Source organism: Thermothielavioides terrestris, chromosome 6 (assembly GCF_000226115.1).
Source record: "Thermothielavioides terrestris NRRL 8126 chromosome 6, complete sequence".
Classification (NCBI taxonomy): Eukaryota; Fungi; Ascomycota; class Sordariomycetes; order Sordariales; family Chaetomiaceae; genus Thermothielavioides; species Thermothielavioides terrestris.
The window spans coordinates 2,451,474-2,465,544 of NC_016462.1; the positions used below are offsets into that span (position 1 = coordinate 2,451,474).

General features: G+C 59.7%; 4 protein-coding genes across 4 annotated transcripts; 2 read left to right on the forward strand and 2 right to left on the reverse strand.

Annotated features, from left to right (window-relative positions):
- Positions 1 to 292: 292 nt before the first annotated feature.
- Positions 293 to 1,983, forward strand: THITE_2058730 (uncharacterized protein; the record flags this gene model as incomplete). Its single annotated transcript, XM_003657952.1, has 2 exons — positions 293 to 748; positions 826 to 1,983. 2 exons carry the CDS (start codon positions 293 to 295, stop codon positions 1,981 to 1,983), a joined length of 1,614 nt encoding a protein of 537 aa, XP_003658000.1.
- A 500-nt stretch (positions 1,984 to 2,483) lies between these two features.
- On the reverse strand, positions 2,484 to 3,977 carry THITE_75719 (uncharacterized protein). Its single transcript, XM_003657953.1, has 2 exons — positions 3,682 to 3,977; positions 2,484 to 3,593 (listed from the first exon to the last, which is right to left on the reverse strand). The coding sequence occupies exons 1-2, from the start codon at positions 3,802 to 3,804 to the stop codon at positions 2,844 to 2,846; spliced, it is 873 nt and encodes a 290-aa protein (XP_003658001.1). The 5' UTR covers positions 3,805 to 3,977; the 3' UTR covers positions 2,484 to 2,843.
- A 3,168-nt stretch (positions 3,978 to 7,145) lies between these two features.
- Positions 7,146 to 10,580, reverse strand: THITE_2124349 (uncharacterized protein). Its single transcript, XM_003657954.1, has 3 exons — positions 10,104 to 10,580; positions 8,264 to 10,041; positions 7,146 to 8,193 (listed from the first exon to the last, which is right to left on the reverse strand). Exons 1-3 carry the CDS (start codon positions 10,405 to 10,407, stop codon positions 7,165 to 7,167), a joined length of 3,111 nt encoding a protein of 1,036 aa, XP_003658002.1. The 5' UTR covers positions 10,408 to 10,580; the 3' UTR covers positions 7,146 to 7,164.
- A 1,866-nt stretch (positions 10,581 to 12,446) lies between these two features.
- THITE_50960 (uncharacterized protein) lies at positions 12,447 to 13,735 on the forward strand (the record flags this gene model as incomplete). The annotated part of the gene is made up of 2 exons (XM_003657955.1): positions 12,447 to 13,153; positions 13,240 to 13,735. The coding sequence occupies 2 exons, from the start codon at positions 12,447 to 12,449 to the stop codon at positions 13,733 to 13,735; spliced, it is 1,203 nt and encodes a 400-aa protein (XP_003658003.1).
- Positions 13,736 to 14,071: the final 336 nt, after the last annotated feature.

Here is a 14,071-nt window from a genome sequence, read left to right on the forward strand (position 1 = left end):
CGTTGAGCGGTGGTTTTCGAGAGAGATGAGAATACCCAAGCTGCTTGTAGCAATGCCGAGTTTGATGTTTCAACTTCTTCACTTTGACTTATAGGAGGGTTTGTTACACAAATTACTCCCAATGTCCTCTCCGACAGGGGCCGCAGGGGGCACCAACAACCACGACAAACACGCTCGGCCCCTGGACGAATACGGAATACGCATGAACGATATCCTCCTCTCGTTGCTTCCTCGTCGCCCTCGTCGCGGAGTTACGTACAGCCCATCGATCTGACTTATGTGATCGCCCGCAATGGCTGGGATAGTGCTGCGTAACCAGTTGCGTACACTCAAGTCCGTCGCTTGGGAAGAGACCGACTTCCTTCTCGCCGTCCAGCATCAGCGCGACGCCGACGACTTCAGGCAGCGGATCTCGGGCGAGAGCGATTCGATCGCTGCCGTGGTCCGACACCATCTGCGCCTACGCGCCGACGACAGCTGCGTCGTTCTCCCTCCAGAATCATGGATCCAGGGAGGGTTCAATCTCTGCGTTCTTGTTGACGTTCAGTCCCGCCAGTCGTCCCGCCAGTCGTCCCGCCGTTTCGTGTTCCGCTGTCCGCTTCCCCACAAGCTCGCCGAGCACCGGCATCCCGGTACTATCGACGAGAAGGTCGCCTGCGAGGTGGCCACTTACTGCTGGATGCAAGAACACTGCGCCGATGTCCGGATCCCACACCTTTACGCCTTTGGCTTCGCGGATGGCTCCCGTGTCCGTGTTTCCGCGCACCCTCTCTGTTCCTACGCCTTGAGTCTAGTGCCCATGCTGATGAGCTTCCCGCGATTTAGTTTGTTCACATTCAGCAGAGGCCGTGGTATGTTCGCATCCGCCACGGCCTACGGAAATGGATCTATCGCCTGCTCGGCTATCCCCTTCTCTCGAATTACGTCCGGGATACACGGACGCCGGCCGTCAACACTGCCTATATGCTCCTGGAGCACATTGGGCCCGAGACCGGCAAGATGCTCTCGACAACGTGGGCTCGGCATCGCCTCGATCCTAGCCGACAGGACCGTCTGTTTCGCGGCCTAGCACGCGTGATGCTCTCGCTAGCTCGTCTCCCACAGCCACACATTGGCTCTTTCCGATTCAACGCGAGCGATGGCACCGTTACCCTCACAAACCGACCGCTGACATGTACCACGATGATCTTCGAAAACAGCGAGATGCCAAGGAACATCCAACCCTGCCAGGTATACCGGAGCACCGATACATTCGCGTCGGATATGCTTACCCTGCACGATAACTACCTCCTCCATTACCGTCATGCCGTTCGGAATACCAAGGACGCCCAGGAGCGTATAGCCATCAGGACACTACTCCGGGCAGTTATGCACCACTTCGTCCCCCCGGATCACCGCCACGGACCGTTCCTCCTGCAACTCACCGACATCCACCAGAGCAACATTTTTGTGGACGATGACTGGAACGTCACCTGCTTGCTCGACCTAGAGTGGATCTGCGCGCTTCCGGCGCAAATGCTGGCTGTTCCGCACTGGCTAACGGATTGCGCTGTTGACGACATCGTTGGCGCCGAGTATGAGACTTTCGACCAGGTCCGGCGGAAATTCTTGTCCGCAATGGACCAAGAGATCAAGACCAGCCGGCTGGCCCACGACGTTCCGATCACGCGTACGATGCAGGACTCGTGGTCCTCCAAAGCTGTATGGTTCTGGCTTTGCATCATGTCTATCAATGGCTGGCTCTTTGTCTTCGAGGACCACATCCTCCCCAAGTTCGGGGCCAGCAAAGACTTGGTTCCTGAGCTGAAACAAGTCTCGGCACTCTGGATTGAAGACATCGACGCGGTTGTTAAAAACAAAGTCGAGGATGAGGCGAAGTATCAGGAAGAACTCTGTTCTCTGTTTGCCAGCCAAGGAGCCCCTAAGGATAGTCCAAGCACCCTGGCTGAGGACAACCAACCTCCGCAAGCAATCCCGCTATAGGGAGCGAGACGAGCCTGTCCGACCTTGCTTGGAGGGAGTCTGATGAAAAAAATACCGAAACCTGTGAGGGCAGGGCTTGATTCTCCCACTATCTACTTTTGGTCCTTGTCGCCCTTCTTGTCGTCGACGCCACGAGCCTTCCGCGCAGCATAGCCGGAGGAGATCACGATGCTGAGTTCAGCTGGTTTGTTTGACACTGCAGCTTGTTAACATCCCTCTTCCCCGCGTCTCGTCGAGCGAGACCCGGAACTTCGCCAAGCAGCCCCGGTACCGCAGCCAGATCCACCACCGCCTCGCCTGAGCGGTGACAGGTGTCTGTCCGCTAATAACAGATTATGACCTAGTCTGGGTGCGGTCATGACGAGTTCCTGCGTACATGGAGGCTCCGCTGCGCCGGGACAGTTGTTATCAGACATTGTCTCACGGCCGACTGTTAACATTAAAGCTTCGGTGCACGCAGAAAAAAAGGATCTCAGAGGGCTCATTCAGAGCACCGCAGGAAGTTTGAACGTCAACGGGGTATAATTCAGTCCTAGTCCTATGTGCTAATGATGGGCTGGTTCATGAGGTGATCATGAATTAGACATTATTCCTCGACCCCTTAACCAGGCCTTCCCCCCTCCCTGAACACCTGAGTCTATCTCCCGTCCGTAGCGAGTGTGGGTATCTCTTCATGAAGCAAACAGTGCAAAACGGCATAGCATGCGTAAATGAGCGCCAACAGAAGTCCTCCCCGCTTCCTTCTCCCCCTTTGTTTTGTTGTTTTGGCTTTTGTGCCCTTCGGCGACGGCAGGAGCGGAACCGGGCATCACCTCCCTTATTCCAGTCTCCTCCGCTTGATCCGAACAGACGGTCCCGACTTAGGCAGAAGCAGCAGGGGCGCCGGCGGCGGGCGTGGCCGCGGCGGGACCATCCTTCTCGGGGAAGGTGCCGGGCTGGGCGGGCACGCGGCCGTACTGGGTGAAGGCGATGTTGAGGCGGCCGTAGTCCCAGCGGCGGGAGAGGAAGACGATGGCGAAGCCGACGCCGGACAGCAGCAGGACGTCGAGGATGCCGAACCAGATGAAGCCCGGGGTGACGCCGAGGTAGTTGCCGCCGTCGGTCAGGCCCCAGGCGATGGGGTACAGCAGCCAGAGCAGGTTGACCCAGCCGGCGAGGCCGAGGTAGTCGCCGTGGATGCCGACGCGGGCGGCGCTGGTCCGGCCGTGCTGCAGCGTCTGGAAGGCGAGGAAGAACTGGGCCAGCAGGCCGAAGGCGAAGAAGCCCCACTTGTAGTTGGTGGGCGTGTAGGCGGCGACCAGGTACGAGATCACCCAGACCCAGGAGAGCGCGACGTTGTACACGATGGTGGCCCACGCGACGCCGCTCAGGACGCCCAGGGCGATGACGACGGTCGGGAAGGCCACGACCCAGAAGACGTACTTGGCCCAGAAGATCTGCCGGACCAGGCCGCTGCGGTCGATCTGGTTGGCCTGGCCGACCAGCGTCCACGCGAGGTCCGACGCCATGGCGTAGTAGGCGATCAGGCCGGCGAAGTTGGCGATGATGAAGAGGTAGTGGAAGAAGCGCTCGCCGGCGCGGGCAGTGAACTTCAGCGCATAGAGGCCGAGCTGGAAGAAAACGTGTCAGTGTCCTCAGAGCTCTCTGCCGGCTCATGGCCTGTTATCAACAGCGGCCAACGCGTCTTGGGGTACTCACAAGAGAGAAGCCATAGATGGACGCGACAGTAAACAGCCAGTCGGAGCCATTGGTGGTGAGGTACTGGTCACCCGCCGGGGGGTTCACTGACAGAGCGTCGTTGCGATGGTAGAGGATCGCCATGGTGGCTCGCTCGCAGTCGGTGCTCAAGGTATCACTCAAGAGTTCCCGCCGTTGGTTGATAATGTGGTGTTTCAAGATGTCCGAGTGTTGAGCACGAGCTGTGATGTAGGAGATACCCAGGGGGGAGGATCAGCGGACAGGATCTGAACCAGCTCTCTGTGTGTGTGGATGTGTGTGCCGAGGTATGCTTCAGGTGGGAGGGGAGGAGGAGAAGGAGGGGGAGGGATGCCGTTTTATATGCGTGTGACGGTGCCGTCAGGGGTCCAGATGATGTCTGTTGATTTGCCTATGATGCAGCACAGATGCCAATCGAGGGAGCAGGGAGGCAGGGAGAAACGGGCAGGGCGCTCAGAAGGGCGAACCGTCTGGAACTCCGAGGAGCCCGGACATGGTGAGGTGACCATCACGCAGTCGAGCAAGAAGCGAATAAGCGAGCTCGACCAAAAGCCGGATCTGATTTGCCATCGGCCACAGCAGGGCAGGAGGGGCCTGCAAGATGCCGACTCCCTCCGACATCACCACCACGGTACCACGCCCTTCGACGCCGTTCTCCCATAGCCAGACCCGGCGGCGCCGGGAGGCCATGGACCGTGCAGTTCCGTAGTCGCCCCTGTGCCCATGTTCGTCCTGTTCCCGTGCCCTGCGGCCCCCCGCCGTCTTACAAACCACCCAAACAACAAATGGCCGCCCCTTGCCCGGCGTGTTGTGTAAGCAACAAAGCACGAGTTTCGAAACGCCGATGGTCTTGGCTCGGAGCTCGACGTCGACATCGACGTCGACCTCGACTCATCGCGCCATCGTCCTCGCCACCACGCCGCTCTGCATCCGCACTTCAGTCACGGGGAACTACACAGTACACAGTACGGATACTCCGCAGTGTATTCCGTAGTGCAGTCAGTGTAAAGTGCGTCTTTGACCTCGCCGGCCTCGACATGGCAACGATTAGCGGCCCTGCAGCCTCGCCGGGCCAGTCAACGACAATCGGGCGCTCGACTGTGGGGCCAATCGCTGCGTCGATCCTGGGCCGTGGCTTGGCATAACGTTACGCTGTGTGAACCTCACCACCACATGACGGTCCGGCAGTCCAGCACAGGAGCGCGAAAAAAAAGGGCAAGGCGCTGATCAACCGGAAGCTTCGGAAAGGCAATTGGCGGGGGGTGGGCAGCACCTGACGCCGTTGGGTGTGATGAATAAGGACCTGATTTGGCGGCTCCGATCGAACAGTCGAATGATGGGATTTCGATGACAGAAACTTGTCGAAAAAAGGTTCGCCCAACCCGCTCACTTGCTCACTAACACTGCACTCCCGCAGTTGCACCTCACTCACATCATCCATCCATCCATTGCCTGCATCCCCACCACGCACCTCGACAGTGGGCAAGCCAGCATCACCTCATCATCGACACTGGCGTCTCCTCGTTCGCCCAACCCGATACATTCCGTATACAGTACGGAATATGTACATAAATTAATTCAAGAACCGCATCTTGCTTGATGTGTCATGACACCATCGCAGAACGTTGCAGGGTCCCCTGCCACCGTGCCATCCTGGATGGATCCCAATCGAGCGAGGCACGCAGCGCACAGGCCGCGGCGGATCGCTAATGCCGGCACTGGCACGGCAGTTCAACCAACACCAACGCCGCTAGCATGGAATGGTACTGTATCCATATGTGTACTGTACTGTGAATGCACTGACATACGCAGTTCACTATAACGTTAGTGTATGTATGTACATATGAACATTCTAGGCATTGCTTGCGCGAGAGCCGTTGCGGCCGAGCCGAGGCGGTGACGCACAGTGTCACGCCACCTCTGCTTTCTCTACACACTAGTGTCGTGAAAAAGGCAGAGGAATGGAGTTGCTTACTGTGTAGTGTACACAGCAGGCAAGGGAGTCTGCACCCATCGTTGGTCCAGTGAGGCCGGACGAAGTGGGGAGGAAGAGAGAAGTCTTCGAGCCGAGCATTGCAGACGGATTACCAAGTCTACACTCCACTCCTCCGTTCACTATACTGCCTGATGTACGGAGTACGGAGTACACACACCCTCTTCCACTGTGTCCGTGTTACACGACCCTGCTGTGACACCGAATCATGGGTAGCTCCAAGCTCGCCCATTCGCCGGTTTTGCCATGACATGTGTAGGAGGCAAGGCCGGCCAGGCCCTGAGTGCGGACTGTTCACTAATCCGTACTGTGCACAACGACGCAGTGAGGTCACGAAGCTCGGAGCTCTCCCACCGCGAACTTTCGGGCTTCGTCCCTCGCAAGGTCATAACGTGTAGGTACCTGATCCCAATTTGACAGCCGCTCGAAGCAAGCATGCTCCTAGCGTTGTCTAAGATCTTCCAAGCAAAGAAAGGACAAGACACCGCCAATCAGTCCAAATCCAACCGCCGACTGTCCTCGACGCCCACCAATCCCAGCCATGGCGCTCGCCTCGTGACATGCAATCCTCCGAATTCGACTTTCATCCTCCAGCCCTGCCCCTCAGGGAAGCCGGGGCTACCCGAGCCAGGTCCTCTTTTCTCCCTCCGACTTGTCTCATACCACGCGCATCATATTCCGCCAGAGCACGTCCGCAGTACACCATAGGTGCATGTATGTAGCGCAAAGTACTTCCGTGATCTGAGGACAACCTCAGGTTCTCCCCGAGTCACGGCACCCGCATACTGCGTAAATGGGTATGGACATGCAGTACCCCGCACAATAGGGAGCGAGAAGGGGGTTAGGCGCGAGAGGGAACGGCCCCCGACTTCACCTCTCTCTTCCCCGTTCCCCCCTCCCCCTCAGGAGCAGCGTAGCTGAGACTAACTTCTTCCTACTCTGTCTCTGACGATCTTACTGCGTGCTAAGAAGACAACGAAAACATGAACGCGATGTGCCAGCCTGCTTTCTAAAGAAGAACGATCCATACCATCCCAATGACACTAACGAAGTGATCAAGCACTCAAACTGTCGCGCAACGCCCTGGTCTAGCCCAGCCCAGTCCGAGATGCTGGCTGGCGCAAACAAATAAAATAAAAAAGAAGGCAAAGCTGTTGAGTAGTTAGTGATGTGCTGCTGCAGCCACCCTGCCCTCGTCCCAAACGGTACCCTGGAATGCCAAAAATCTCCTCCCCGCTTGTACAGAAACGGCCGTTCAACCTGTCATGTGGTCTCGCGTCACATGCCACGCAGAAGACACCGGCGCTCGCCGCGCGAGCAGCGCGCGACGCAGCCGGCCCATCCGGCCGTCCCTTTCCCTCACCCGAAGCCCCAAACCGGGCATTAACCTGGCGGCGGTACATATGTACAGTACATACATACCGCAACGTGTGATACCCCGAGCCGAAAGTTGCCAAACAAGCCCCGCCCCCTCACGCCGTCGGCGCCTTCATCTGCGCGACGGCGGCCTTGGCCCGCTCGCGCACGCCCATGTCGGCGTCGCCCTGCTCGAGGCCCTCGAGCTTGGCGAGGAAGCCCATGCGCTCGAGCTCGAGGGCGCGCTGGGACCAAGGGCCGCGGTCGGTGTCGCTCTCCATCCAGCTGAGGTTCATGAAGAGCTGGCAGATGGCCTTGCGCACGCCGGCGTCCTTGCTGCTCAGGTGGCCGCCGAGCAGCTTGAGCAGGTCGGTCTGGGCGACGACGAGCTGGCGGTGCCGCGGCAGGCCCGCCGCGATGTGCACCAGCACGTACGCCAGGTTCTCCACCACGCGCGCCTGCGGGTACAGCACCAGCGTGTCGCGCCCCCGCGACGCCCGCCGCCCGAGCGCCCCGACCACCCGCACCTTGAGCTTGTCGGCCAGGATGCCGAACAGCCGGTCCTGCCCCAGCTCGCTGAACAGGTAGTCCACCATGTCCGTCTGCGCCGGCACGTTCGGCGACATGATCAGGTTGCGGATCAGGCCGAGCCCTTGCTCCTGGATCGCCAGGCTGTCGCTGCGCGACTTGCGCGCCGGGTTGAGCTCCGCGTCGCGCAGCGCCGAGAGCTTGGCGTAGGCCTGCTGGAGGCGGCCGGACGACGCCAGGGCCGCCCGCAGGGCTGCCGTCGGCGCCGACGACGTGAGCCGGTCCAGCGCCGGCCAGCTCCACGCCCGATGCGCGTCGTCTCCGTAGAGCGTGTCCGTATCCATGTCTTCGTCCTCGTCGTCGTCGGCGGCCAAGGCGTCGGTGGCCCGCCGCTCCGCGCGCGTGCGCGCCTGTAGAATCTCTTCCTCTGACGCGTCGTCGCTTATGAGCTGCACCAGCCTGCCGGGCTCAAGCTCTTCCAGACACTGCTTCCTGAGGTCGTTCTCCAGACCAGTCACCAGGTGCTTGAGCGCCCACAGCGCGTTGAGTCTCAGGCCGGGGTTGAGCGAGTGTGCGTGGTCGCACAGCGTCTTGACGATGCCGGCCTCGAGAAGGGGCTGTGCTCGACCCGTCAGCATGCAAAAAAGATGCCGAAAGTTGAAGAACGAGAAGCAAAATATTACTCACCTCCACCATGGGGCTGCAATTCGTCACCAGGTTGATGACCGCGCTGGATGCTGCAATCTGGACCTCTGGATCGGCATGTCGCAGCAGTCTGTAAATGGGCATGGCGACACCATGGTCCGTCAGAGAAGTCCGCAGGATGCTCGGTCGTCGCGCCAGCACTCGCACGGCGTGACACGCTGCCATGATGACCGAACTGGGGTTTCGCCCATACGGTGAGGTGTCCCCGGCCGCCCCGTTCTCAGCGGCCTTCTCCGACGTCGCTCTGTCTTTGCCGTTCTTGGGCTTTTCGGGACACGGCGATAGAGACTCGGCAATGTACGCTACGACGTCGTTCTTGACGAGCGCTTCTCGGTAGTCATTGCTGAGCGTGGCCATCCCGGCCACGAGTTTCAACGAGCACTCCCTCATCCTGATGACGTGGGCGTACGCTGGAACGTGGCCGGGCGGTCCGACTCGGCAGGTAGGCGGCCCTTCTTCGTCGTCGGCGCCCGGATGCTGCGTGGGTGTCCACGGGCGCGGAGGGGTCTGCACCGGCTGCGGATCGTACGAGTCCTTTAGCAGCTTGGCCGCCAGTTTGATGACGCCGCATTCGTGGGCAGCCTTCTGAAGGGTCTCGCTCTCACCCACGAGCCGAGCCAAGACCTCTGCCGCCCGCTCCTGGATCGCCCAGCGCCTGGCTGTGTCGGAGTCGACGGAGGCGGCCTGCTGGACAGACGAGGGTATTTCCTTGTCGTGCTCCTTGATCAGTTGGCAGAGCAGCGGGACAACGAGCACAGCGAGTGCCTGTTCGCGCTCCGGGTTCGCAAAACCGGCCTTGAACAGCGAGGTCACGAGGGAGGCGGCCATGACTCTCTCCAGGCCGTCCGTCGACCGGACGAGATGAATCAGCCACGGAATAAGAGGGCTCTCTTGCTCGTCAACCTCCGCATCCTCGCCGGGGGGATCGAGCCGGCTGGGGTCCCAACCCGTGAACTTGAAGGTGGACGGCCGCCCGCCAGCTGCAAGGCTCTCGCGGGACAGGGAAAACCCCAGCGGCGGATACTCGGCGAACCGGCTCCCTTGAGATCTGGATTGTGGAACAGGCACGGCCGGGAGCAGGTAGTCTATCGCCCCAGGATTTCGGGCTCGAATATCGCCGAAGCCGTTCATCTCTAGCGCATTCCAAGCTGCCCTCGACTCTGTTGCCGGCGGCGTGAACTCGGCCGACGGCAGCACGGCCATGATTGCTGGCGAACACAGCAGCAAACAGGAGCGGAAACGGGAATCGGCGACAATTGTAGACAGGGCTTCAAGTACCAGAGCCAAGTCAGCGCCGGCGGGTGCGGGAGCTGGTATTTGGCCAGCCAGACCGTCGCTTCGTCCGAGCACCTCGGCCCCTGGCACAACTTCGCCTCTCGCGACGACGAAGCTAGCCAGCATCGTAGCTAGCGCATCCAGGACGCCCGACTCGGCCAGCGCATTTTGGTGTAGAGGGCCCTTGCAGAGCTGGCTAACCAGGCTCGCCACCAGGCGTTTCTGCTCTTGTACTACGGCATCGGTCGAGCCCTGGGAGAGAATAGCGTAGAATGCATCGAGGGTGTGGGGAGTGAACAGGGAGTCCGACAAGCCGCTCGTGCTGTCTGTGCCAGAGGGTGCAAGGCGAGCGGCAGTTGTGAGGTTCCTTAAGACTCGCAAGGCGGCCAGGACGACTTGGGGATGGTTATCGAGAGGAGATAATGCCGACAGGACGGCCGGGATCACGCCGACGGCTTGAAGGGCGCCGAGGAACGCGGCGCCGCCTAAGCTGCGTTAGCATCGGGCTGTTCTCGCGCCGAGCTCGGGCATCATTGGCAATGCTCACCATGTGCGAAGCTGGCTAGGAGCTGCAGCGAAAGTAACCGCACCGCTTCATGATCCGGAAGAGGGCCCGCCCACTGCCCTGCTTGACTGCGCTCCTTGCCACCGAACGGCGACGACGCTGTCTGGCCACTGGTTTGGAGGATCCCGACGAGCAACTCCAAGACGCCCTGCCGGATCCATCGCTCTTTCCGCTGGACGTGGCCGATGATCTCGTCCCTCAACGCTCGCAGGCCGCTAGCCTGCTCTGCGAAGCTCCCCGCGCTCTGGATCTGCGCCAGAACGGACCTGCTCTGGACCTGGGTCATGGCTCCGATGCTCGCCCCCGACCACCGCGGCACGAACCGCCAGTTTCGCGCTGAATCGCCTGCGTCAAATTGCCGGGACAGGAACTATGAGTTCGATCGAGTACCTCAGATGAAGCGCCGAGAAGGCGGCCGGAATCCGGGAGGTAGGTCGCGACAAAGACGGACCGGAGCCGGCGTTGGCCGTTGGGCGGCGCTGGTGGTCGCTTGGGTCGCGGATGGGTTGCGTCGCAGCGAAACGCTCGTTGCCGTGTCTTTCGGCTCTCTTGCTTTGAGGTTGTGGCTAACCGAGCGTGAGTTAATGGAAGACCTCTTATGCTTAAGGGCCGAGCAAGTTGGTGGCGTGCGCTTATGTTGAGGATCGTGGCGCCCCGTTGGCCGTGATCGAGGCTGTTGGCCAATCGCGATGATGGCATCTGGCGGGTCTCTCCCCGAATTCTGATGTGGGCGCAGCGCTCGGAAATCGCGTGCCAGCTGGTCGAACATAGTAAGTTTAGCGGCCAGTGCGGCCACGAAGTGGCACAGGAGACTGCTGCGTACCTAAGGTACTTCAGAGGATTCTCTAAACAACTTCGCGTCCCTCATACGGCCCAAGAACCCTCTTTCATTTATTTCTCAACATTTGAATCGCTCTGTATGTCTTGGACCGGGGACACCTTGGACTTGTCCTAAGGGAGCTTACAGGCAAGTGGAAAAAGAACAGTGGTAAATGGCATGTCCTGTATGTGCATGTACTTGGGCCTTCATACCACCCCACAGTGGGTACGAAGGAAGGCGGATACCGTGCAGCAAGTGGCTTTAACGTTAACTACATCTCAGTTAAAGGTTTGCTTCCTTCCTCACTCTGGATTTCGAGAAGCTTTCTGCAACCAGATGCAGTGCAACTGGGCTTCAATGACAGTTCAAAGAACGCCAAAAACAGCAATTGTGCAAAGGGCTCTCGACGATGGTAGATTCCTGGTCACGTGGACAGGGCTGTCAGGTCTACCCATGACAGATGCCTATCCGTCGTCCGTCGTCTTTGCCTGATTGAACGCTGTGCTTTGCTCAGCTTCCGATTCGAGACACCGATTGTTTGTCTCCAATCCACTTAGCAAGCCGATGACCGTGCTCCGCCGCTAACCACACAGCTCCCATCTCTGGGCCAGGTGAGGACCACATGGCCTTGGTAATTTCCTTGCTGCCCGTCACCGCTCAAATACACTAGCGGCCCCGATGCTGCTGCTGTCCACACCCGTCGCTGTCCGCCACAAAGCTGTGACAGGTGCCGATGGCCCTGCCAATCACGGCTTGACAACGTGCGTAATGCCTCCCAGCAACTCGGTGTCCCTCGCATGGCCTCCATGTCTGTCGGTTTCGTTGCTGGGCCCACTGCGGCGTGGACGCGGCTGCGGCGCATCCAGGAGGGAAGCTGGGCACACTTCGATGTGCTCCCACCCCTTACATGGGATGGTGTCCCAGCTACCTGGGACGGTATAAATCACGGAGCGGCGCCCTTGACGCACATCCGTTGTCCCATCGTCCCATTGCACTGGAAAGCAGAGGGCAGTGCGACAGCAGCACGCGGCATTCCGACCCACCAGCATAAAGATCCCGGTTCGACGCCTGCATCCCGGCCCACGACCACACCACAACTTAATTCATCCATCACGGCCCATTATCTCGCAGTACACAGCATGCACAATAACCCTGCTGTGCCCCCTGGATATACTTCGCAGTAACGCCACGCTCCCAAGACCAAAACCACGTCGATATTTCCACGGCAGCTGTACTGTGTAAAGTCAAGGTGACAGGGACATACCTGTTCGAGCCGTTCGAGCTTGTGCTGGTTCCGGACACCGAGCCGGGCACACCGGCCCTTGCGAGTCCCTTGTGGAGTCAACGTGAGGCCGGATTGGCAGGAAATCGTTGTGCTGCGGTGGGGCCGATCTCGCGCCTGGGTGCCCCACCATCCCCGAAACTTGGGCTTGCCGCACAAGACTTCTCAACCTCTGTCCCTCGTGCTGCACCTGCGCTTCGCAGGCGGAAATGAGGTTGGGATGATGTTGGCACGAACACCCGCGCCCACACCCCATGCATCTCCTCGCAGCAGCTTCCCAACCTTCCACCACTATGCACCAGCGCCATCTCCGCATTGCTCCTCTCCTCGGCTTCCGGCGGTCGCCAAGTGTCGCCGGCAGTCCACCTCGCCCGCAGCTCCAATAACCTCTTCCGCCGCATCGCCGCCAAAGCGCTATGTAGCCGTCGACGCTGCCACCCAGTACTCGCCTTTGGAGCCTATGGACTACGCGACTGGTGCATTGCTCCCGCCGCGAGTACCACCACTTTCCAAACCCGACCAACCGCAACACGCATCCAAATCCAAGCAGCGCGACGCAATGCCTGCCCCCGAGGAGCACCCTGCCGCTGCCGCGCAGCCGCCGCCGCCGCGGCCCTCTAAGATGGTGCCTCCCGGCACGAAGCAGCGCATTGATTCTCCGCCCCTGACCGCGTCGCCGTCGAAGCGGAGAAATTCCCAAGGCCCTGGCAGCAGCGCGAGCGCATTGGCGAGCGACACGGTTCAAAACACCTCGACAGTCGCCAAACGGCCCAAGCCCGACGCGGCTCCCCCCAAAATTCTGCCTCTGCGATACGAACACTGCCCCGTGGAGGACATGGTAGTACTCATCGCCCACATGCTTGGCGAACTGATTGAGACCAATGACTCTCTTGCCCTCAAGTCGGGGCATCTCACCCGATTCCACTCCCGGTATGCGCTTGCGGTCGTACCCCGATTGCGCCCTCTTTCTTTTCCCCTCTTAGCTTAGAGTACTCATTGACTGACTTGGAACTCAGAACTGCTCCGGGCATCTCAGTCCTGGATTACCTTCACCGCCTCGCGAAGCACGCCACTCTGACCCCTCCCCTTCTCCTCTCCATGGTCTACTATATTGACCGCTTGTGCGCGCTATACCCCGACTTCACCATCAACACGCTCACGGTTCACCGGTTCCTGATCACTGCCGCCACAGTCGCGGCCAAGGGCCTGTCGGATGCCTTTTGGAACAACTCGACCTACGCTAGAGTCGGGGGCGTGAAGGTGGCCGAGCTCAAGATGCTGGAGCTCGAGTTCCTGCACAGAGTCGACTGGAAGATCGTGCCGAACCCTGAAGTCTTGGTCGCTTATTATGCTGGCCTTGTTGAGAGGTGCCCCGGCTACGTGCTCGAGGGTACGGAAAGCGAAGAAGTTGTCGACAGCAGCGACGCCGTGGATGACAGTGATGAACTTGACGACGACGACGGCATTGTCGAAGGACAAGAGGAGGCGGCCGGAAGCGGTTCGCAGATTTAGGAGGAGTACCAGCGGAGAGCAATAACTCGGGCCCGCATCGCGCACAACTGCCACCGTCCTGTTTTCAGGCACAGGAGCGTCTCGAATACGACGAAGGGGTCCATGAACGGTCCAACGGGTTGCATGAAAACCGGAATGTGCTCAATCAAGTGGGATATGAAGTGGAGTTTGGTCGAAATAACTGGGTTTTCGGTCTCAAAAAGAGGCCTCGAAGCTGCAATCGCAGCATGGGCATGAGGAAAAGGGCTTGTTGTGTAGGAACACAAGCCCCTGGCTAGCTTTGTAATGTACAAAGTGATGTAGCTCAGTCGGGGTAGAGATGCCACGACTGTCAAA

Coding starts and splice junctions, on each gene's coding strand:
- THITE_75719 (XM_003657953.1), bottom strand. CDS start 3,804: ATGGCGATCCTCTACCATCGCAACGACGCTCTGTCAGTGAACCCCCCG. Junction 3,594..3,681: donor CCATCTATGGCTTCTCTCTT/GTGAGTACCCCA, acceptor GTTTTCTTCCAG/CTCGGCCTCTATGCGCTGAA.
- THITE_2124349 (XM_003657954.1), bottom strand. CDS start 10,407: ATGACCCAGGTCCAGAGCAGGTCCGTTCTGGCGCAGATCCAGAGCGCG. Junction 10,042..10,103: donor CCTAGCCAGCTTCGCACATG/GTGAGCATTGCC, acceptor AACGCAGCTTAG/GCGGCGCCGCGTTCCTCGGC. Junction 8,194..8,263: donor ATTGCAGCCCCATGGTGGAG/GTGAGTAATATT, acceptor GGTCGAGCACAG/CCCCTTCTCGAGGCCGGCAT.